Source organism: Halichoerus grypus, chromosome 3 (assembly GCF_964656455.1).
Source record: "Halichoerus grypus chromosome 3, mHalGry1.hap1.1, whole genome shotgun sequence".
NCBI lineage: Eukaryota > Metazoa > Chordata > Mammalia > Carnivora > Phocidae > Halichoerus > Halichoerus grypus.
This window is the reverse complement of record NC_135714.1, coordinates 192,111,908-192,137,033: the sequence shown is the minus strand read 5'-3', so window position 1 is coordinate 192,137,033 and position 25,126 is coordinate 192,111,908. Positions and strand designations below refer to the sequence as shown.

The 25,126-nt window shown below is 38.5% G+C and overlaps 1 protein-coding gene across 45 annotated transcripts in view; it reads right to left on the bottom strand.

Annotated features, from left to right (window-relative positions):
• The window catches only part of SORBS2 (sorbin and SH3 domain containing 2), a 345,960-nt gene that overhangs the window by 41,572 nt on the left and 279,262 nt on the right, over positions 1–25,126 (bottom strand). For 22 of the 45 annotated variants that reach the window (XM_078069765.1, XM_078069763.1, XM_078069766.1 and 19 more), the window contains 9 exons: positions 24,755–24,927; positions 20,086–20,152; positions 19,123–19,167; positions 16,180–16,369; positions 14,108–14,222; positions 7,136–7,294; positions 6,323–6,406; positions 4,528–4,584; positions 8–57 (listed from right to left, as the gene is read on the bottom strand). In XM_078069765.1, coding sequence (XP_077925891.1) covers positions 8–57; positions 4,528–4,584; positions 6,323–6,406; positions 7,136–7,294; positions 14,108–14,222; positions 16,180–16,369; positions 19,123–19,167; positions 20,086–20,152; positions 24,755–24,927 — 940 coding nt within the window. Of the gene's footprint in view, positions 1–7; positions 58–4,527; positions 4,585–6,322; positions 6,407–7,135; positions 7,295–14,107; positions 14,223–16,179; positions 16,370–19,122; positions 19,168–20,085; positions 20,153–23,960; positions 24,077–24,754; positions 24,928–25,126 lie in introns of those variants that run through there. The other 23 variants (XM_078069779.1, XM_078069789.1, XM_078069781.1 and 20 more) reach the window with 12 other exon arrangements.

Below are 25,126 nucleotides of genomic sequence, written 5' to 3'. Positions count from 1 at the left end.
TTCTTACCTAGTGGGTCTTTCCAGGCTTCTGTCTATAGAGGATTGATACAAGGAGGCCTGTTAAGATAGAAAAATAGTTCCATGAAAATTTTTACCAGGGCAAAATTTCATTTGTCCGTGGACATTAAATTAGGTATCCTAAAAAGAATATTATAAAAACTGAGATGAAAAATACCATTTATTTTGATCACAAAATGTCTTTCAAAGAGAAAACATGTAACCTGATTTCTACTTTTTTCCTATCTACCTTCTCTTTTGGTATACCACACTGTATTTCTCTGTCTAACTCAAATTATCCACAGTCCAAACACTATCTGGGGGAGAAAAGAAAAGTCGTTAACCACTTCTTCATGTAGGAAATAGACTGTAAACAGAAATTTTCTGCATAAAGTAATGGTTTGATGTTTAAAAAAATACTTGTAATCATCATTCAGCCTTTATACAACATAAACCTTCTTTATAATTTTTTTGTTATGTTGCCAGGTGTTCTCTTTAAAATATAACATTTAAGCAGAACTTGAGACATCTTTCCTCTGTCAACACAGACATGGCATTTAATAATACCACAGAATTTGTTTTGAAATTAAACTGAACTGCCTGGTACTTAAATCAGGTGCAGACTGGCATCTTTCAAAATAGTTAAGTTCAGGGTTGGTATAAAATAAATGATTAATGAACCAAAATGTAACTTTTTTTTAAAAAAGTGGATTTTTAACATTTTCATGAGAAAATAAACTCTCAGTTGTCCATGGTTGTAGGAATAAAGAAATATAGAAAATACAAATTGATACATAATTCCAAATGTCTATTGTACACACCATTTTCATACTCCTTCATTCTGAGCAGTACAATTAAACAGATATTAGGCAAAAATATTAGATATGACTTTTTCACTGCCTACGACCATCTTCTGGAATAAATGCTGAAATATTTAAGGCAAGAGAGGATCTGTATTGAGCTCTTGAGTATTTGAAATGACACTGCAAGATAAGCAAAAGTAGTTGCGGTGTGATGTCTAGAATGTACAGGGAAATGTATATACAAGTATATATGTATAATAATATATATACATAGTCTTGGTTTGGGGCATATTTGATGATGAGTTAGTTATCACAAACTGATGAGGAACTGAAATTCTAGTTTAAAAATGTCCTTCCATATGAAAGTTTAAAAATATCAGCCAAAAAAAAGGGCAGGATTTGACAGATTTTATCTTAAGTTCCTATCACATAGAAATATTTTACCAGAGTATTAAAAACCTACTTAGTTTTTATTTTCTACTTTGTTTTCTACTTATAAATAAGCACCAATTAACCAGTTAAAATATTAGTATTATTTATGTAGATTCTTTATGTAGATTAGTCTGAGAAGCCCTCTTATGCATAACTCTAAAATTGGTTCTGTTAATTAATATTTTCATTTAATTCCATCTTACTGAGTGAGAATGGAATCTTGCCCAGAAGCAAACAAAAGCACCTTTCTGCTACAGAATATCCTCCCTCCTTTTAGACAGAAAAAGCATATTCTAATATTTGTAATTCCTAGAAAATATTTAGATTCCTAGGTTCTCAACAAATATGAAATTAGAAGAAAAAATTTGGTCCACTAATCTGACAAATTTACATGATTACTTAGCTTGCTGAACTCTGAATCAGACACTGGAAAGGTAAAAAAAAATAAATACTAAATAAGAAGGAAAGCAAACCAGTAAACAAATAAAACCAGATAATTATATTCTGATGTAGAAATATCAATTCTCTATGTTTTCAGAAAAGCATCACCAAATAGCCTCAGAGCGTTGCTGTGTGTGTGGATCACAGCATTAATGGGACACCCAACCACAAACCATAGCTGATTATCAAAAAGTGTCAATTGAGGAACATCCTAAGAGTAATCACCCTAAAGTGATTAGAAATTTCAAATTGCAAGCTTGGAATGAGCCTAAACAAAATTGTAATGTGAGATAAAACATAGCATAAGAAGTGAAGGCTCTCCACTGATAAATTAATTGTGTTTTAGATTTAGGCAAAGGAACTACAATGATTCCTCCTTGTGCTGGTTTCCACAATCCAAAATAAACTGAAACCAATTTTGTGATTTTATATATTGTCAAAGGAAAAAGTTCAATATTAAATTATAAGGAAACAGTAAAAGGTCTAGATAGATGACTAAGAGAGAAACTTTATGATAATCACATGAATGAAACTCATTCTGAAATGGAAATTGTCTCTAGAAAAGAGGTAACCTATTTTACCTATTATGATCTACTCAGTTTATGTATTACCATATTTTAACATACCTAAATGAAGTTCATTTTAATAAAGTATGGACACTGAATCACTCTTTCTGCTAAGTGATCATATGATTAAACTTTGCTTAAAAGTCTTTAATTGTTCTTCATTAATGCCAGTTTCTCAGTTTTATGGATTAGAAAGTATGTTATTCATGGCATATGCTAGGCATTTGATAAATGGTAGCTAAGGTAATGTGTAATCAATTACAAATTTTACCAGAAATGTTTTACATAAGGGTACTGAAGATAGAATCCAGTCCCTTATCAGAATATTTTTTTACACTCTGAAACACCATTATGTGAAATTAATATGCTACAGAATCATACAATATTCCTTCTCAATTCCAAATAGATAATGGCAAATTAGTTTAACCACCAGCAAAGTGCTTTTTTATGTTACTTTTTTTTTTTTTGCCGATACCATCACATGTAGAATGCAAAGAGTTAAGTTTCTACTATCTTTAGCCCAAGAGTTATTGTGTAATGTTAATTATAGGAACTTATTTCACAAAAATAGTTAACAAGGAATAGTATTAAGTAAATAACTTGTTTCTAAAAGATTTGAATTCCAAATACATCTCTTGAACGTGCTAAGAAGTGTGGTATAAAGGGAATGGCATGGAAGTGAAGGCTTCTAGATCTGCTTAATTTTTAACTTGCCACCATCTGACCTTGTAATTTTGGACATAGTTTTAAAAAATCGTTGGGCTCTACTTTTCTTGACTTAAAAATTAGTGATCTTTAAATTTTCTCTCAGTTCTCAAAGAACCACCTTCAAAACATCCTAGAACTATCTGACCAAAAAATCAGAAATATATCTGACCAAACTGAATTCCAAAGTAAATTCTTGGGCCCTTCGTATGTTGAAATGATACCCTTTCTTCAGATGTGAAGGTAACATAACATAGAGAATAGAATTGCTTGTTGTATTTGTCTTTAGGTCCTATGCCTGTCTACAAAACATAATCCTGTAGAAATGACTGCATTCATTAATCTAGAATGTTCTTGATTACTCTATTTTGCTTTTTATTGAATATGTAAATATTTTGATTACTTCTCTGGTGTGAACATGCACTCTGATGCGTAATTCAGAATTGCAAAGGGAAGCTTCGGGGAGTTGGAGATTTCCTGTTGAGACTCTTCCACAGTCGTCACCCCCGTGTGTCAGGGGGACTTTCTGAGGCATCGGTGGCTCACTGGTTTTATTTTCTAGTTGCACATATTTAACCCAGTTAAGACTTTTTGATGAGGATAAGTTATTTATTAAGTGTTTTTGTATATACTTAGGACCACAGAGAAACTACCGTGTAAAACCAGTTTATGTACTCTGCTCCCATTCTAGCTGCTTCTAAGAATTACCACAGGCGAGGCTGATGTTTAGCAAAACTGTCACTTTTGCTTATGTCAACCAGTAAGTCTTAAATCTGCTTTCCAGAATAATTTCATTTTTTTTCTTTGCAGAAACCAGGATAAAAAGCTTTGACTCTGGATTGTTTCTTCCTCTTTCATGCTCTCTTTGCCTAAATCAAATAAAATTTGACATTGCCCGGCATACATTTTTTTACCTAGCAGATTGTCATGAGCCTTCTAAAACAGAGACAGCAAATGCATTTCATCTCATATGCCAGTTATAATCTATTACACTGGCTGCCTGGATTACAGCATTGAGAAGGATTAGGAATGCCTGTCAAGGATGTGGAACTGGGGAATTGTGACCTGTGTGCCCGTTGTTTGTCAGCTCTATTCTTGATTTTATCTGATGCTCAAATCCACAAATTGTATTTAGGAAAATGAAAGACTTACGTAAATTTTAAGAATATGTGGGCCATAAACATGTAATTAAGAACCTGTCATTCTGCACCTCCAAGCATGATGATAAAATGGCTCTGCATGGTATTTGACAGAGTCTAATCAAAACAGACGGTTGATACATGCACTGAGAGTGCTACTTTTGATTTTGTAATTGTCACACTCCTGGATACCAGGACTGTGTTGAATAGTTCAGTGGAAAGTTATGGCCGGAATGATTCTTCACCTACATTTTAGAAAGAGCCAACAACAACTTTGGAATAATTAATGTCTAAGCAATGATGCTGGATACAACACAGTGATGCAAAGAGAGATTTTCCAAAATAGCTTAGACTCTATGGTGAATTGTTAAAACACGGATCGTTCAGAATCACAGTAACAGCTCCTAAGAGAGGAATCTGAAAAAGAGAATAATTTGTTTTTACCTCATTGGAAACACCAGAAGAATGATCTTGAACATAGTCCAGAGCCTTTTTAGGAGGCTGGGTGTAGATGCACCACATAAGCAGAAGTGTAGAGATGGAATGGAGGAGAGTCAATGGCAGCAAGGAATGGACATGTGGAAAAGGTGACAACAGTTAGAAATTGAGTGCTGATAGCATCAGACACACAAAAAGAGTGCATGAATGGAGCCAAATGGGGGTGGCCTAGGAGGAAGAGTGCAATGTTCATAAATATTCTCAAGCACTGGGCAAAATTACTAGTGATGGGATTAGTATATTTATAAACTCATTTCATCAGAATCAAAATGAGCACTCATAGTCTCTCGCCACAAAGGAATGCAAGGTATATTAAAGAAACATTAAAGGAATAGTGGATAGCATGCAGGTGAGTTTCCATGTGGGGCTGAAAATGATTATAAAAAATGCTGGTAATTTAGGCTCAGAACAGAAATTGGTTTAGTCCCTACAAACCATGTAATCACTAATAACAATACATATAAAATAAAGCTAGAGGATTTTTTTTTCTAAAATAAAATGCATTTATGTGAATAGTTGGATACAAATTAGGAAAAAAAATGAGAGAAAAACACTTTTCCTATTAGGGATATAAATTCTAGGAAAAATTCTTTGGTTTATATTTATTTACAGTCACTTTTGATCCAGCTCAATAAGATAAGGAATCTAACCAAGTGTCCTTGGCATTTCAATGGACGACAGGGACAACTATAACCACCCAATATCTAATATATGGTCAGTTTATGAGTATATAAATCAGTATCTGATATGGTAAAAGAAAGATTATACTCTCTGATCTTTAGTAAAGCTCTGTCCAGTGGAATTGTTCTGTTCTTTAAGAATTTAAAATTCAGAAATATCAGTAAGAGTATAAAAAGTATGTAATTGACACATATCAAATGTATAGCTATCAGTAGATAGAGTTCCCCAGTGAAACTTCTAGTAAAGGAAATTGTTATTTAGGGCTTGAGTTGACTCTTTATCCCGAACAGACTAGGCAATTCTCGTGAGGCCCACCGTTGGTGGGGGTTTGGGGACAAGATGTTTCACTAGCATAAAACTAGAAATCTAGGTCCACAGGATTTCTTTATTTTTCTCTTTCCTTATATCCCTAAGAGTAAATGAGGTATTTTATTGTGGGAGTATACTGACAGCATACTATTGTGGGAATTGCCCAGAGATTTTTGGTGTGTTCAATAGGCCTGGGTTTAGCTTCTGACTCTACCACTTACTATCCTCTTACTATCCACTTACTTAACCTCTCTGGTCTCGGGTTTCTTCTTATTGGAGGGGCCTCCAGAGAACTCACTGAGATGATGAGTTCAGAACCCAGCACTCGCCAGTGCTTGGTAGTTCTTCAGCAAATGGGAGCTACAATAACAGTAATTATTATTATAAATGTCACGATACTTCTTCTGATTGAACTAGACCAAAATGGACTGTAAACAACTATAAATCTTCTATAAACCTCTAACAATTGCCTGAATATTCTAGGACAGAAACTATCTCAGCATTTTGCATTTAGATATAATCATCCTAATGCATGATGCATGGTAGAGAAAAAGTACATAGGAAGTGTCTGAGCAGGTTTAACCATTTGGTACAGAAGTGGATGTGGGCTCAGCCGTCCCCAATTTGTCTAAATAGCATACATTTGGCTTTTGTTCTGTAAATGACACCTATCTCTTCTGATAATGGTATGTTTCATCAATCAAACAACATTCCCCTAATTTTCTTATATTAATAGTCTAGCCTCACTTACCGGGCGTCCAAACTCCAGTTCTGAAAAGAATTTATACCAGGGCTCATTTTCTAAATCTATGTCATCTGGATTTATGCGATCAGTCTGGAGCAGATGTGAAGGAAAAGGGAAGGAAAAGGCACACTGAGCTGAGTGAGGGAAATGCCGTGTGGTATGAAAAACACGCACGCGCATTCGCACGCAAACATGCACCAACTCTCATCCAACAAATCTCAGCAGGACAGAACAAAGGATGTAAAGTAAAATGTGTAAAATTAGGATATGAAGATGAGTTTCGATGGCATCACCTAGGCCCCTAGTCACTTCCTCTGTTCCACCTCTGTCTTCTCTTTTGAGTTTGCTCCTTAGCTTTGATGCAGAAACTATGAAAAACTCTGTGACGGCCAGAAGGAGCATGGATAGCACACCAGAAATAGGCTAACGTTAGCCGATTAAAGTTAAAATAGACTCAACTTAGTCACCAAGTAGCTCATCTGGGTGAGTCACTCCACCGCCCCTGCCCTCATTGATCCCAGCATGTAAGGCTGCTCTGCAGACAGTTGGCTTGGGTGCAGATATATGGAGAGCCTGGCGGAGAGGGGGAGGGAAAAGGTGGGAAGAGAGGTGGGGGGGGAGGAGTGAGAGGTGCTGGGAGGCTGTTAGGGGTCGACTGGCGTAAAGAACCTGGGGTCTAGTTGAGAAAGAAAGGGGCAGCAAGGTGGGGGTGGTGGTGAGTAGCTAGGCTCTGATTGTCCCCTTAGCTGCTGGAGAGCAAGGGCTACCCCTGAGTTCTCCCGAAGGGCATTAGCAAAGGTAATGAAGGAAGGAGCTCACCCAGGTGGGGGAAAGAGCCGGGGTGCACGGGCTTGGTATGGGGAGGCCAGTCCTGGGCGGAGGGGAGGGGCTACCAGTTACTTCTCCGTATGGTGAAACAGAAAGAGGCTTCCGGCCAGGTTCCCTTGGAACAGGTGTCGGAGTTGTTGGGAGAGGGGGCTGTAAGAAAGAGGGGTGAAGGAAACACTGATTCATTAGATGGAGGTTCTTGATGGATCGAAGAGGACACCAGTTATCAGGAGGAAACGTTTCAGAAAAGTAAGGTGTCCCTGGGGAGACCCAGATAACTTAGGAATGGTCTGGACCCCTGAAAAGATGTGAAGACGAGGAGCCTCCCAGAAAGTGAGGAATGATCACATTTTATGAGCTACCACCCAAGAATCACCTTCTACCTGTCTACCTTCAGCTGGAGGAATGGATTTGGAGGGGGTTGGGTTTTCACACTACTGTAGCTGGCTAAGGGTGGGGAGAGGGTGAGTAAGAGAATCCCACTCTGGTTTGGTTGACAGTGTAATTCAGAGAAAAAGCCAATTTTTGTAGTTGACTTGCTCCCCTCCGGTGGTTTCTGAATATTGTATTTAAGATAGGAAAACTAGGGGTGTTAATATAAACAGCTTGAGAAAATACATACAATTGCTTTAGTAATGGAAAAACCAGACATGGAGCATTTACTTCATCCAACAATATCCTGAATGCTTTTACATAATTACATGCCTGATCAGACTGATTCAGGCCATTGACTTAATATTAAATGAAGATGCTTCACGTACTACATATGGGTTATTACTTCTTTGACAATTATTTCATGACACTAATTAAACATGGTGCAGTTGGACTAATATTTTAAGTCAGGAAAAAAAAAAAAAAAAACACCCCAGTTCCCTAAAAGCCATTCACCCTGGCCAGGAGAGGACATATTCTTTGTAATATTGAGTGTTCTGAGATAGTAGTCCATATTCAAACAAAAGTCACTATTTTGACATTAGCTTGTCCAGGTGTTTTATTGCTTTTTTGAATTCCCAATCATCTTGTTAATAGTATAGAGTCTGTGTGCAATAATCAATTATATCCAGAGTATTTTTAGAGATGAGCATTTTATTTCAATATTTTCTAATAGGAGATTGTAATGGTGTAGCTACAAACAGTGACAGGAAAACTTGAGGCATCATAACAAAATAGTGAAAGGGCCTAAGTTATCCAAAATATGTGGTGATCATAATGATAAAGACCGTGTAGTAACTCTGGGGGATGTTTATGGTGGAATGGTGAGTGATACAAGCTGAATATGATCATGTGTTTGTACAATATTTACAATGATATCACAAAGCCTGTGTGTGGATGAGCACAGGAGGAAAACACACACATATACAAAAACAAAACAAAACAAAACAAAAAACAACCCGCAATGGCGTTCTGGTATTGAGATTGTTCTTTTCCTTCTTTTAAAATATTATTTTCCTTTACTATTATAATGTTGTGGAGAACATCCTGTAATTACTATGGCAAATGTTGAAAAAAACTTGATTCAATTTACAATTGATTCAATAGTACAAAAGTACTAATTGAGATTTTGATCTTAACCAAAATGCTGTTTTTCTCCAGTTATCATTTAGATATTGGCTGCAGGATATGAATATTTTATGGAATAGTTCTACTGGAGCTGATTTTTAGGGTAATTGACATTAGAGAGAATTTTCTTTTCTTTCTTAATTTTTTTTTTTTTTAAGATTTTTATTTATTTATTTGAGAGAGAGAAAGAGAGCACGAGCCTGGGGGAAGGGCAGAGGAAGCAGACTCCCTGCCGACGTGGGACTCGATCCCAGGACCCTGAGATTATGACCTGAGTCAAAGGCAGCCACTTAACCGACTGAGCCATGCAGGTTCCCTGACATTAGAGAGAATTTTCTAGTAGTTTTTGTTCTGTGTAGAGAGGCCTGTACTTCTTCCACAAGAAAACAAATCTTTGGTTCTTTCAAATCTCATTGTTTTTAATATTATAAACTTAATAATATTACCAATTCTTGATTTTATAATTCTGCTTTCACATATAGTACTTTGTTTTGCTAAAGGGAGATAGAAATTTCTCTTAGAGAAAACAGATTTGTTTAAAAAATATTTTAAACAGCAGAGGGCAGCAAATTTACTAAACAAATAAGTGTATTTACCAGTGGTTACAACTTCACTTTGACTTCCACTTTAAGAAATTATGTAACAAACAGATATACGAAATCCTGATTTATAGAAATATATTTCTGTGATAGAATGTGGAGTGCTCGCTTCGGCAGCACATATACTAAAATTAGAATGTGGAAAAGGAAGAATATCTACCATCCTGCACCATAGCTCAGAATGACTGTTTTTCATGACTTATGATTTTATAGATTAAAAATTTAATTTATAGTCTCAGTGGGCAGCTATCTAGAATCCATGCCAATAGAAATTAGCAGAGAGAATGCCCCAAACAATGATCATTGGTAATTATCTATAACTTTCGAACTTAATGAAAGGCATACATTTGAGTATAGCCTTTATGGTAAAGAAATGCAAGCGGCAGAGCTAGAATTTTCTTTTCACTGTGGTTGACCTATTGAATTGCTTTAGTTATGCAACAATGGTATGTATTATGTAGCAATTTAGATCCACTGCTAAGGGACACAGAAGCCTCACAAAAGTCAGTGATAACATATACACATGGTCAGCCAACAGACAATATATACACTGATAATCTCACTAAATCAACACTGTCCGTGGGTAACTTGAAAGTTCCTTTGAGTTGTTTGACACCAATATGAGCACTCGGAATCTCACTTAGGAAGAAGCATGATTATATGTTACTCTAATTGCTCATAAAAACAACAAAAAAGCAGATACACTGTTGCACATTTTTCTAATCTTTTTTTGTTCTCTTCTCATTTTGAAAAACCCGGCAAATCTGTGCTGAAAACAAATGTGTATCAGTGCAAGAGGAAGTGTTTAAGAAAATCTAAAACTATAAATCAGACAGGATTCTTATTTAAAGGCAACCAAGGGTGAACCATTTTTAAAGTTCTTATGTTTTCTACAATTTCAAAGCATTTAGTTGCTTTTGAGGTTACAGAAATTCTACTATTCTCAATATTCTCATTGCAGGTATATAATTTTTATATGTTTTTCCAAACAAAAAGAAGTGCCAATATAACTTAATACTTTAAAATTTATGCTCATTAGATTTTAAAGCTTTAATGGTATTCACCACTATGTTTTATATTTATTGTGGTTCCACGATAAATGATATACAAATTGTCAGCTGGGTTCAAACCACCAGATGAAACTCCCCAAATTTTTATACGTTAAGCTTTGACGATCTTCACTGATAAGGAAGTGTAAGTTAACTGCGGGTTTAAATTGCATTTCAACTCTGCACCATGCTTTCGAAGATTATTTCTTTCTGCTTTATTCATTATGTGCTGGCTTAGTTATTGTAGAGAAAGGTAATGTCTTCATATTGTTTTCATTTTATCATGTGTAGATGGATCCTGAATAAGTGCTTAATTTAATTTACTTTAATGTAATTTAATTTTGGCTCACCTATAAATATATCCAATCCAGATGGGATGTAAAGTTTTTATTAATATAATCTCAGCAGAGAGTTTGTACTCATGGACTACATTGTGGTTCAAGTCCGTTAAAGATAAATTCCTGGTAATTGCAAAGTACTTTTGTAGATCAAATGTTAGGCCCCTTTGATCAGTGTTTTCAAATTTATAGTCAAATGAACATCTACATGCTTCAAAAAATTGCGTTGACCTTTACTTTCCTGCTAAAACCATAAACAGTTATTCCATTGATTCCTAAGGAAGAAAGGGATCCCTTTGGCCAGAGTCTGGGGGAGGACTTTTATTCAAGCAGTACGGCCTCCTCTGCCCACCGTATACTCCAGGGAATCAGGGAATTAGTGAACCACAGTTATAAAAGCCATGTGTCACATCTATTGTGTGTGCTGTGATGGAGACCCACTGTGCCTTTTGTCGCTAGGAGAGTATAGACTTCACAGATGAGCCACAGAACAGGGATTCAGCCTCACCAATTTTACCCACTAACTGCAAGGGTAAAACCTATATTCAGTCATTCACTTATTCATTCAATGACATTCACTGAAGAGCTACCATGTGCCAGGCATTGTGCTGGGTGCTGGGGATACAATGGGTGGGCTCGACATGGTCCCTGCCTTCAAGATGCTTAACATCCAGTGAGGGACACAGACAAGGAAACAGGCCATTAGAATTCAGTGTGTGAGGAGGAAATGCCTCATGCTAAAGGCACACAGCAGGGGAGGTTTACCCCCGCCCCCCGGGGGTGGAGGCGTCAGCCATGATGTCCTGGGGGAAAAGAGACAAGGCCACAGGTGAAATGCGATGGAGAGAGAGCTTTCCTGGCAGCGGAAGGGCCTGTGACAAGTCCAGGAAGGCGGGCATTGAAGGCTGTCTGCACAACTTGAGTATGGTGAGTTGGCAGGAAGGGCAGGAAGAGACGTGAGGCTGGCGAGGTCAGTGGGGGCCAGATCCCAAGGTTTTTTGGAAATTACATGAAGAAATTTGGGTTTTGCTCTAAGGATACTTGAGGAGCATTAGGGACACTAATTAGGTGGCTGTCCCTGTCATGCAGGCAATGGAAACACTGTGGGCCAGAAGAGAGGAACGGCAGGGGTAGGACTTCGAGATCTTTGGGAGAGAGGGGAGTCCAGGGTGACACCTGGGAAGACTGGGCAGATGATGGTGTCATCTAGGAATTCAAAAGAGCAACAGAAAATTACCGAGAGGTTGTGTATTATTTGCAAAAACTAAATAGGAAAAGAGCAAAGGAATGCTCACAAACCATCTGGGAGTAAAAAGACAGGAGAGTGCATTCCATTGAAATCCTTCAGTTTTGTTCACTTGCTGTTACATTACTTGCATTTAGCCAATCTGCTCTCCATCCTCTCCATCTTGTGGGTTGAAGATGCTCCTGAATCGTATGTAAATTACAGCAGTAGATAACCAGTCTCTGCGGTATCACTGCACACTTAGCCTTTTGTCTTTTCTCTGATTTAGGGAGGCAATGAGAATGAATTCAGGATTGATGACAAGGGAAAAAATAGCCTGGTCCTAGAATAAAAAAGGCTGGCCAAAATGATACAGATGACTAGCCCAAATACGTTTGCACAACGTTGTCCCCCTGCAAAATTGTTTAGGAGGGATAAAAATGTTGGTTCTTTCTACTTCTCCATAAGATATCCATTCTCATTTCCTTCCAAGTTTCTTGGTTTCTTCCACTTTTTCCCTGTGGCTGCTGAGCCCTATCCATGCCTAAATCTCCAGCTATGCAAATGCTCCCAGAACTTTCTATTCTTCTTAGAATACAAGCCCAGCTTTGCATACTCATCAAAAGAAAGACTCAAAGTTCCTCAGGGTAGAGACTGTGCCTTGTTCACTACTGTGTCCCAGCACCTAAAACAATGTCTGGCACATGGTTGGTGCTCAATAAATGTTGTTGAATGAGTAAATAACAGAAATATCCTGGTGAGGAAGCTCCTAAAATCAATCCTGTTTCCTGAGACCACAGCTACTGAAGTGTTCAGTACAATCACAACATACTTATAAATTGTTAGAAAGATCATCAATGATCATTTTGTTATTTACGTTTAAATCTAAGGCTCATTATTTTGCAGTAATTAGTTTGCTACTTTCAGTTTTATGCAATGGTAACATCGTGGTTCACTCAATTCTCAGACTAGAAATTTCAAAGTATCATGACATTCAATCGTATAAGCTAGTGAACGGGTTCTAAGTTTGCACTAAGCCTGCAAACCAATGGTGTTCTTTTTTTTTTTTTTCTTTCAGTTTTTCTGGTGAATTCTGTTACTCTAAAAGATAGGAGTTATTTGAAGAAAGGCAAAGAAGGCTTACATAAATATTATGTAGGAATTATGTGATTATAAGGTTTTTGAACATGTTTCTTAAGAACATAACCATAAATACAGGGTTTCAAAAACTAAATCAAGGGCACTCATGTTGGGTGTGGTAAGGCAAAGTTTTCCAATCAAAGTTCAGGGCTGGCCTTGCATTATATATAATAATATGCTTTCTTGGATACTCTTAAAGGAGTGAACAAAGAAAAGTCTTTTTCCTGTTCACTGACAGCACCCAAAATTCTTTTAAAACAACGGAAGAGTGTAAATTATAAATGGATCTCTAGAAGCAGGTTTTGATAGAGATGCAAAGGAATTACAGTTTCAAAGAGATCCCAAGGGCACTGATCTAGGAGGGAAAGCAGAGGACTCAGAAAGGAGGACTGGGAAAATAAAAACCGAGAGGGCCAAGGAATAACCTATTTGTTAAATTGCACTTAGAAGAGGCAAGTTTATGTATCTTTTTGTTTGTGTATATGAAATAACTAGAAAAAAATTCTGCCAAGTTAAATATAATCTTGATCCATTAGATTGACAATCAGGAAGCTTGAGGCTTGGTAACCTGAGAGAGATTTAACAAGAATCAATTAAAACAACTTGTTTTTTTAAAGAAAGGCATTTGGGAAATTTCCCCTTAATCCAAAGAAATATTAAGCAAACGATATAGGAAGGGATGGGGACTGTGTGGGCCCATTTGTATCAGAGAGACTAATGAATGATTTTTCTCATTAGCAATGTAGACTAGTAATTAAGTATTGCATTTATGAATTTTTAAACAGTTAAGCTCAGGGCCATGATTAAGCACAGCTATAGTTAAATGCAAATGGGTCCCCTATTTGGTTGGTAGGGACAATATATTAGAGAGCGTATCTTCAATTCTCAGACAAGATGCACGAATCACGATACAAAATCAACTTGATTTCTAAACACTGCCAAATCCACAAATTACCTTTGTGACAAACATTGCTAAATGATACAAACTTCAGGTCTGCTTGGGAACCCAGAAGCCTAGAGAACTGGCATTCTGTTTAGTGACAAGTGCTTACTGGTCTTTCATGCTGGAGAATGGATGACTTCCCAGGTTCATATTCAAAAATACTCCTTGGCTCAGAACGAAATTTTCTTGTGTCCACTTTTCTATCTGGAGGATCCCAGTCATGCCTAGAAATAAACAACAATTATATAAAAATAATTCTATATGCTTCAAGCAGTACTAGAAAACCACTTGCTATCTGTTTACAAAGTTAATCTTAGTATAGATTTTTAAAAAGTATCTCAGGATAAAAAGTTAATCTGCAAAAAACACCACATTCATATGTTGTTTTACATAAATGATTTAAAGAAAGCCATTCTTCTACTTCATATTATATTTTCCTCTAATTTTTTTTTCCATACATGATCCTGAAGGCTCAATAACTCACACAAGGGGCATATGGATATACATGCAGCCAGTGCTCTGCTTGGGAAACCCTTGGGATGGTATACAAATTACAGCTGTGTATATTTGTGTTTAGAGTAAATGGCGGTTATGGTCCATTGAGTTATGTGAGTTTAGCTTACCACTCTGTGACCTGGCATCCTTGATCCAAAGTGACAAGGAGGAATGCGCACGCCATGCTTGATCTTATTTATCCTGCAAGTGGCGTCACAGTTTGGGGAAAGTACAAAAGTGTCACTTGGGCTGCCATCCACAGAAGCAAGCTGTGTGGCAGGGAAGAGCCTCCTTTGATATTACCCTTGAAAACCCAGAGTCAGACAGCCATCCTCTTGCATAAGAGACCTTGGAAGCGGCTCTTTTTCCTGAACTAATATCCTTCAAAAGGAGGTCAACGAAGGACTTTGAAAGTAAAGCTTTTCTAGGTAGCCAGAGGGCGAAAGAAGGCTTCCTTTGAGACAATGTATATGGAAGCCATCTAGAAATTTTTAAGACATTATCATATTTCTTAATGATTTATTTCTACTAAACATAGGACAAATAATACATTTAAATTTGAGTTAATTTTGGTTTTTTTAATAGCAGAGATGCCATTTTGTGTCTAGACAATTATTTCTCAAATTTAAGGCATCACACTTACAAACATATAGTTTATCATGAGGAGATTAAAGCGAGGATCTCTTCACACGTGATATGTGTCTATTTCGTGGTATCTTGTATCCTCTATGATCATCAGTTACTCTTAATGGTACAGTGGGGTAAATATAATATTTATGGGATGGATATGATAGGTGGGTGCTTAATAATTAGCATTAATGCTGAATAATTCTTATATTGTTATTAATTGCTAGGATCACATGAGCTATCGCTTTAGTCAGAGCTGAGTTTGAATCCTGGCTTGGACATATGAGCTGTATGAGCTGAGCTATTTACTTTCATTCTCTAAACCACAGTTTCTTCTCTCTAAAATGGGTTTAGAATAGAACATATCTCATTGGGTCATTCTCAGAATTAAATGACATAATAGAGGGAAAGTACTTAGCATAGTGCTCGCCTCATAGTGAGCTCTCAATAAAGGTTACCTATAAGTAGGATTATAAGTCATAATCCTAATAAAAATTGTGCAGTAAAAGTGTGTTTATAAATTTTTATTTTCATGTGAATAGTTTCTATAAAAATTTCAGTGGGGAAATGAAAATTAGTATCATCTTGAGAAGCCCGTAGAAATGAGTCACAAATAGACACTAACTAATGCCTTATTTATTATTTGTGAATAACCTTGCCTGCTTTCAAAAAGAGACTGTTGTGTACCAGAGGGGAAATTGTAAATCATTAATGGACCTAACATTTCAAATCTGAGGAAAATGAAAATTAACTGCAGAGTCTCTGACATGCAATGTCAAAGGAAGTATGTGTCAGTTATTTCTATTTATTTGTCTTCTTACATGCATTTATTGATCAAAAAGACTGTGCTCCTGTTACCTCAAGCTTCGCTGATTATGATACTATGAATCAAGATTGTGCTTGCCACAATGGCAATAGAGGTCAACATGGCGCACGCGTTGACTCAAGTTCTACGTGTCCTATCTCGGTAACGTAAGCACTGAGTCTTCTACTAAATGTCAGATGGTCTTACTTTTATCCTAAACTAAATATAGGCCACTTTGGGGCAAAGTGCCTTACTTTTCGGTTGAAGATCGATCTCTTGGCCGAAGTGGTGGGACTGGAGGAGGAACATGTGGTGGAGGGACAGGGGAGGAGGCGTCCTTAAAGACTTCGGTGCCATTGTCGGAGTGGCTTTTGGAGAGGGGTCTGTAGGTCTGGGTCTTTGCAGCAGGATGTGACTGAGTGCTGTAGGGTGAGTTGTGCAGGCCTATCGTGAAACACAACACAACAGAACACACAGAAGCAGATAACATTTTAAAAGCACATCAAATTATTTATACCCCACAAAATATCCGGTAATTTTCCCAACATGTTTATCAGTAAGCATATTCATGACGCATGCATTGGGCAGTGTTTCTGAATCGATTGATGAATATTATTAACTTATTCAGCATGATTACTATACTGATTTGTTATTGATACATTCTGTCCACAATGACTGATTACAGTAAATCTTCAACAATCATTTTGAAATTAGTAATAATTCAGACTGGCATTAGGAATAAATTTAGAGGTACTCGGCAACTATTCTCCTGGATGATATAAATTAATAACATAGTTTTCAGAGGAAGGTTAAAAATAGTTCACAGAACCGTTTCCAAATATCTTCTATTACTTTAAAAGCTCTGATTTACATGTGATAACTGACATGTTAATTGCGATCAAACAAAATATTGAGCAAGTTGTATATGTGCTGCGTATAAGCCTTAAGCAAGGCTTAAGGACACAAAAATCCTCTCTAAGCTTGTAGTGTATCTGGGGAAATGAGACATGGATAGAATTGTGATCAAAAATAATTGGTAACATGATAAAGGCCAAATGAGGAAAATGCATATTAAGAATTAAAGATTTTAGAAGATGGTAGATTGGTCAGAGGGGATATTATGGAACTCATGGCACTGGGGTGAGCCCTGGAGGATTGGTTTGGGTGGGTGGGTGAGGGAAGTGGGCAGCAGAGATGGCTTAGGAAAAACAAAAACAAAAACAAAAAGAGGCAGGAAGGACTGGACATAGCCCAGCGGCACGCAGGGTTTGTAGAGAGGGGAGAGGGTGGTTGCAGTTGTCTACCAAAGAAACAGCGAAACTATCACGAAAGGGCTCTGCAAGGTTATATGTAACTACTGTTCAATTTACTAATTACTAATGGATACAGAATTTCAGTAAAAATCATTATAAAAATTCTGAATCTCCTGCCACCTCAGTCTTTTGAGTTAGGTCAATTTTCATTCATCTGCTTCTCCTGAGGGTCCATACAAATTGCAGTGACCAATGAAAAGACAATGTCCAGGGGCGCCTGGGTGGCTCAGTTGATTGAGCATCTGACTCTTGATTTCGGCTGAGGTCATGACCTCAGGGTCCTGGGATGGGGCCCCGCCTCGGGCTCCGAGCTCAGCAGGGGAGTCTGCTTCTCCCTCTCCCTCTCCCTTTGCCCTTCCCCCTGCTGGCGCTCTCCCTCCCTCCCTCTCTAAAATAAATAAATAAATCTTAAAAAAGAAAAAGAAAAAGACAATGTCTGCACTTACTATTTTGCCTGGATTCTACAATCAGACTTCAAACTTACAGCTTGTTAAAAACAAAACAGGCCCCAAATGGAGTCACTCATGTATGCTGAGCCCCATGTCACCGAATGGAGACTTAATTACAGTTTTGGCTCTGCTAGAAAACCAGACAATCAGGAATCACCTGACCAGCACTAGTGAGCTCACCTGCCATCCCCCAAAGGAAAAGTAACCTTGTAATCACCTACCGACTTTTTTTTTTTTTTTTGGCCTAGTATAGCTTCCTTGTTTGGCTCCTGTCTATAAAAGTCTTTCAGAGCTCCTTTCTATCTGCTAGATTGGATGCTGCCGGATTCGTGAATCGTTGAATAAAGCCAAAAATATCTTTAAAATTTACTTGGCTGAATTTTGTTTTGTTAACAAGCTAAACCCAGGAGGTGAGTCTGTGGCTAGGAATAAAAGTTGAGGGAAACATTTTCCTGGGCTTCCCGGTATCACCGGGAAGAGGGAGGACCGACACCTCAGAGGTCTTGCTGCTTGGCTAACCTTGTTCTGCCCGGTTTTTCTTCATTTGTCTTTGGAGACTAGTTAGCAGAATCCCTAACAGGTAAGGGGCCCGAGTGCCGGCCTTCGGGCATCAAGGAGGGGAGAATGTTGTGCAGTTCTAGGCCAGGCTGGCAAGGGGACCCCTACGGGAGGTGAGGTTGCAGCTGGTGGGGAGGTGAGCAGCCTGAGCCTCCGAGCCCACTCTAAAGAAAGGAAAACCAGACTTTGTACAACAGTCTCCAGCCTGGGGCTGAGCGGGGACAGGAGGTCCTCTATAGGATCCCCTAATGTGACATTTAGGAGAAAGGGAAACATTTTGTAGGGGCCCTTCAGCCTGCAACCACGTCACACGATACCAACACACTCAAATGCAAGGAGAAACGCCCAGAATTGTGGTTGTGCCATGAGGACTGTTGGCAACTCTGAGTCAGGAAAGTGGCCCGGCAGAGTGGGATTTTTAAAAAATCCTTCAATGAATGGTTGCATTTTGGGAGCACAAGCATGGACAAAGTCACAGAATACTTTGCTGGACTTGTTTTTTGTGAAGTGTATCTGAAAGATCTTACGCAATTGTGATCACTCTCACTGCTGCTGATAAAAGGAGATCTTTATCTGACTTTGTACCCTAGTTACAGTGTGTTCTTTCACACTGTCCTTCAGACTTGGGTTAAACATTCCTGAAGCCCAGAATAAAATGACAGTGAGAATGAATGAGAGAAAACAGTATTAGTTCTCATTTCCATGAGAAAAGATCGATCCTTTGGTCATGCATGCTTTGAGAAAAGGGAAAGAGCATCCTCTTGATTGTATAAACTGAAAACATGCGGCTCAAACAGGGATAAAAAAGTGAGAGTGAAGTGCTTCCAAGCATTGCCGAGCATACAGTATTCATCGCGAGCAAGGAAACCCGTCCTACCTGCATTATATGTATAAGGAGTATTATACATGTCTGTGTCATCATCTAGAAAACGAAACATAAATATTATGGTAATACAGATTTGGTCACCATATCATAACAAGATAGTAGAATTTCAGAGAAACAAACAAACAAATTTGGTAGAAAACCAATGTATTGGGTGCCTGGGTGGTTCAGTCGGTTAAGCGTCTGCCTTTGGCTCAGGTCATGATCCCAGGGTCCTGGGATCGAGCCCCGTTTGGGCTCCTCGCTCAGCAGGGAGTCTGCTTCTCCCTCTGTCCCTCCACCCCACTCCTGCTCTCTCTGGCTGGCTCTCTCCCTTCCTCTCTCTCAAATAAATAAATAAATAAATCTTAAAAAAAAAAAAGAAAACCAATGTATTTTTCCTAGTTCATAATATCATTTTTAAAATTTTTCTAATATTGTTTTGTTGCTGGGCTTCTGCAGTTTGTCCTCGCTTGTCTGTAACCTATTTGCTCGGTGGCCCTCTCCCCAGCATACAAGGCCAATGCCTTTTCCTCGCTTCTTCAGGCAACCTTCTCTTCAGAATCATGCATTTCCTCGGGGAAGTGCTTTAAAGATCTCGTGTCAACCTCGTGAGACCTACCTCTGCTCACTCTCTCGACAAGCAGCTGACATGTGTGGACAGAGGAACAATGAGTCTGTCTAAGCACACACCACGCCACACCGCTCCAGATCATGGACAGGGAAGGAGGGAGGGAGCAGAGGACCTGGCAGCCCTCCAAGGGTCAGCTAACAAGAGGCTTCTTGGCAGCTCAGGAGTGAGGCAGGAGCACAGGTGTCTGTGATTGGAGGGTGATAGAAGGCGAGCAAAAGAGAAAGAGCGAGGGCTGTGGTGTTGCTAGGCCCTTAACAGTTTGTGTGAACCAGAACTATACAGGAGTCTACATATACATCCTTCCGCCAGGAGGATCTGATCAGAAAACAGAGTAGCATACATACCCGGCTTGTGCACCATGTGAATTTGCTTAAACATTGTCTTGTACCAGTCCTTTGGTCTGTCAACTGTCTATAAAAGAGAATGTCCAGGAGTTAAAAAAAGTGATTCCAAATCAACAGTGTTCCTTAACGTTCTTCCTTCTATATTGTATCTTTTCTCATAGCAGATTTCTGTTCTGGGATTAAAAACAAAATCTAGTTCATGATGACAGTAACTTCTCCAGTTATGTCTGCAGTTTGTAAATATGTCACCCCTTGTTTGAGTTGAGGCTGAACTGGCACATTATATGCTATGGTTTTAATTTTTGCAAATCATACTGTGCCCAGCACTGGATAGTTGATATTTGCACAAACATATTTATATCAAATGCACGTAATAAAAGTTGTGGTGTGGTCATGGTTTGCTTAACTCCTTTTGGTGATAATTATCATTATCCTTAAAAACATTTTAGTGAGTGTTCTGTTCAAAACATTATTTTTAGAATTAACTAGGGGATAATTTTGACTTTCAAACTGTATTCTGATCAGCTTAAACTTAGAGAAAAATATGACATAGTCCTGCAGCAAATCTAAAAAAGGTGTAAATATTGTTTTGAAGTTGTTTAAACATGATAATAAAATATAGGCAACATTTGCCTGGCTAAATTGTAAATTCCTTGAGAGTAGAAGCTCCTGACACACCCGGGGTTTGGGCATGATAGAAACAGTGGACTGTAGTGGAAAGAAGAAATTAGTGTCAGCTCAACCTAGATTCAAATCTTGCTTCCTTTAATTATTGTTTCCTACTTCCTAGCAATATGAATTTGGGCCAGTTAGGTAAGCTTTTAGGCCTCAGGTTTGTCCTTTCTAAGATGAGATTATATCTACATCAGAGGGTTGTTATGGAAATGGAACGAAGCCGCATATACAATAAGACCTAGAACAATGCCTAGAATATAAGCTATGCTCAAGGAACATTACATATTTAAGGATAAAATAGTGAATGAATCCAGGTTATTGGATGGAACGCTACCTGATTATACACCTGTGAAAGTAGACCTATACCTGTATAATAATAATGATTTTGCTTGGCAAGATCTTTATCTCAACATTTCCAGAAATACTCCAGCAAGAAACTCAATCATTCTGTGTACAGTAATAAATAAACTGGATTTTCCGAGACAGTTTTCTTGATGTAAAATATTCTGTTAGGACTGCCATAAAAATATTCTTGTACTTTTTTAGACTGAGCTTTGGTATGGATCTTATATCCTATTTTTTTCCCTCAGAAATGTGGTAATTGCATTTTCATCTGGAAATTGAGGGGTTTGTGCCATATCTAAATTTATTTTTGTCTCTAAGGATATATGGTTCTGATAATCGCTATAAATATAGATTAACATTAAGAGCTACTTGACTTTGTTATGAATCACCTCTTCATTCATTCGAGGCTCTTTCTACAATGGAAAAGCTGAGGAGATTGTTGATTGACCTTATATTCAAATGGCAGGAGCTGGTGGGAGGGGGGCAGTGATGAAGCAGGCGTCTAGTTTTATTCCTTGCTGGTTTAAACATAGTAGCGAACATGTATCTTTCAGGGACATGTTCATAAAAGATCAATTTCTATTTGGTTAAGCTTTATTTCCTTCAGGTATTCAGCAACAGAAAATAAGACAACTTTGCGCACACACGTTTCCCAGCCATCCTGGACACAACCAATAGCAACAAGGAAATCGAATAAGTAAGTTATATCACTGTATATGGCAATGTATCTTGACAGGATTTTTTTTCTTCACTTGCTGGAGGGCATGGATCAGGCAGGAGCTCAGTTCTGCCATCTGCTAGCTTTATATGGTGAGCGCAGAGATGCCAGGAAGTGCCCAACTGGTTGGCAAAGAGGAATATGAAACTGGTATAAGGCAATACTAAAACTCTCTGTCCCTTTCTAAAAGAAGCACTCTAAGCATTTAAAGTTTCTTTTATAAATGGCATCATGGACGTGTTATGGCTAATACTGAGATGAAGTAAATAGAAGTCTACTCAAATTTACGGATGTTTACTTTCGTATGTGTCCTTCAAGGTTATTTTGTGTGCACAGTTAAGTACTAGCAATTCACTATTCAGTTGTTTCCTATAATCTTGACAGAATACACCTGCATTTTACATTGCTACAGTTTACAAAGCATCAGAACTCTACATTGATGTATCATGCAGAGACTTCCAAAAAGGGAAAGGACACATATTTTCTACACAAGAGTATACAGGGATTCTATTCTATTTTTGCCCCTCTCTAGCTTTGAAAAGGCTCAAACAGTGTTATATTTGAACTAGAAGAAAAGATTCTTGTATTTCACTTAACTAGCTGGCTTTAATTAGACAACCTCCTGGGACCTGAACCCTAGCGATTTTTGTTGCCGTTAAGAATGGCAGTAAAAGGCTAACACAGACTCCCAGGTCACATGAGAGAGAGCAGACGGGGGAGCCTTCGTTCAAATAACTCAAAGGTACATTTGTTGACTTTTGGCTTTCTAGAGTTTCTAGTTTACTTTACAAAATTTTGTTTCCTTGGTATAGGCTGGTTGTCTAAAATGAGACCATAACATGATACACTGAGACAGGACTATTTTGGTGGATACACTGAGCAGAATTCCATGTGAAGCAATTTGAGTCTGATAATCATTACTTTCTACACGGATGAGAAAGAAAAACAACCTTGGAGATTCTTGGCCTGCTGTGGCTCAGAGATGGCCTGACTCAACATTTATAAACACAGCTATACTTGGGGATGTGCTCAGCAAGGCTAAAAAATAGGGACCGTGAATAAGAGTCTTCACAGACCTGCACCTTCTTTGTAAAGTTTTAAAAGTCTAAATAAGAGCACAGCTGTACATAAAAATTATGGTTCCTTATAAGGAACTTCTGGGCTGCTTATATTTTCTTTTCTATTTTATGGAAGGAAAGCTAGCATTGAATGTTTAGTACATGTGTTTGCTTATGCATATCTAAACATGCTTTTGATTTGCAAGTAGAAAGACAATATAGAATTTTAATACTCCTTGATTTTCACTAACCATCTATGACGTCTGTTTCTTTTTTCCTTTTGAAAACTAACAAGCAAGTCCTTGCTATGTAAGAAAATTATGACTTATGGATAAAAAAAATGGTCCAGCTTTTTGTGTTCTTTCTTATATATCATTTATCTATGTTAAAGACACACTCAGAGATCTCAGATACAATCCTTTCAGACAGAAACCTATAACAACATAGAACCAGGGATCTCTTAATGTGTGTATCTTCTGTGACTTGAGGGTCAAGGAAACAAAACCAGGGACACCATTCCTGTCTGACACCGCATCCCTACATTATTTGGAAAAAAGATTTCAAATTTAACCATTCTGAGTCCAAAATCTTAAAAGGCAAACAAATGACAAGACGCCATCACCAGAAACATGTAGTTGTCATAGGACCGTCAGTCACAATCTCTGAACTTTTTCTGTTACTTAAATATGACAATCATCAGTTCCAACATAGATCTGTGCGACTTTGTAATTAGCCACCTTCAGTGTTCCCAGAATCTAGCGAGTCTACAACCCCAGCAACTGCTCTACCGATTGACTTTCTGGCTTTCGGTTCTAATACAGATGCTTGGAATAATCAATTTTTAACTCTTCTCTCAGAACGCTTCATCCCCACATGAGAGATGCAATCTTACCACTGCTTTTTTTCCTGATCCCTTTTCCATTCTTTTCCTCTATCCGCTATTGTCTTTGGCCCCCCAGGGTTTGCATTCCAGGGAAGCAGCTCTTGGCAACACCTCCCCCCCTCCACCCCAGGTATGTGGGTGTTGCAGGCACTTGTGTTCTGCCTGCGCCCCCTTCTTGCATAGCCCCCCAATTCACCTGCAGAGGCGCGGCTGCTCTCATCCTGGCTCCCAGAGTCTTCCTTCTGCCGGCTAGCCCCAACCTTCTCTGCAAGGAGACTGGTCAGCGAGCCGCTGCCTGCCCAGGCTCTCTCAATAGCTGCCTCTGCTGAGCTTTGCCAGAAGGGGCTGCCCTGACACACTGAGCAATGCTTTGGCAGAGTTTAAAGACTTAAAAAAAAAAAAAATCCAAACACTTTCATTTATCATCCCTGAGGGCTTACAGCGGGCACAGCTGAAGAGGGACACTAAAATGTGTATTTTTCTTCAGTTTTTCCTTTCCATGACATTAACTCCCTTCACTCTAATCATCTCACCTCCCAATGCCCAATTCACAGCTCCCAATCTCCTGATGTGAACACACAGCCGTTTCAAGAAACAAATCGCTGGTTTATTTGCAATGCACGTGGGAATTTAATGCAGCCAAAGAATTCACATTTCCTCCTTCCTTCTCTTTTCTCTCTGTTGCCCTAACACTCCTGGGAAAAAGGTAAAACAAAAAACATTCTTTTTTTTTTTTTTTGGTTTCCCATGATCACAGTTTTCATGATTTTCAATTAAAAATGCAAAAACAGATTGTGTGATCAGCTTCGATCGACAAATTCTTTTTCTCTTTCTCTGCCACACACAGCATAATATTTCCTGAGAACTCAGATGGCACAGAGGGCCATCCTCATTATATAAGAGCATCGGAATGCACAAAGCCATCGACAATCCATCCTTTGTAGAGTCTGTGCCCGGCCCTGCAACAACGCACACCCTGGCATTTCTTACCGTTCTAATTGCTGTGGGGATTCCGGATTCATCCACGGGCCCGATCCCCGGGTAGTGTGGGGCTTTGATGACCGTCACTCTCTTCTCTTCCTCTGAGGATCTGTACAGTGGTATGGAGCTGCCCATGGTGCTGTCCAGCGACTGCGCGTGCTGCGGATATGTCTCTGCGGAATCTGCGGAGACCGTGTGGGGAGATACAATGTATCGGATGCACAAGGAATCATGAATTGAAGGCGCCTCTTGTATATTGACGCCAACTCTAACATAGAATCCATTGCCATCACTATCTCTTTTAACCCGTTTACCTTACATTCGAGCCGTCTATTGTTAATATGCAGGTAGGTACCCAACACAACAATAACAACAAGGTGC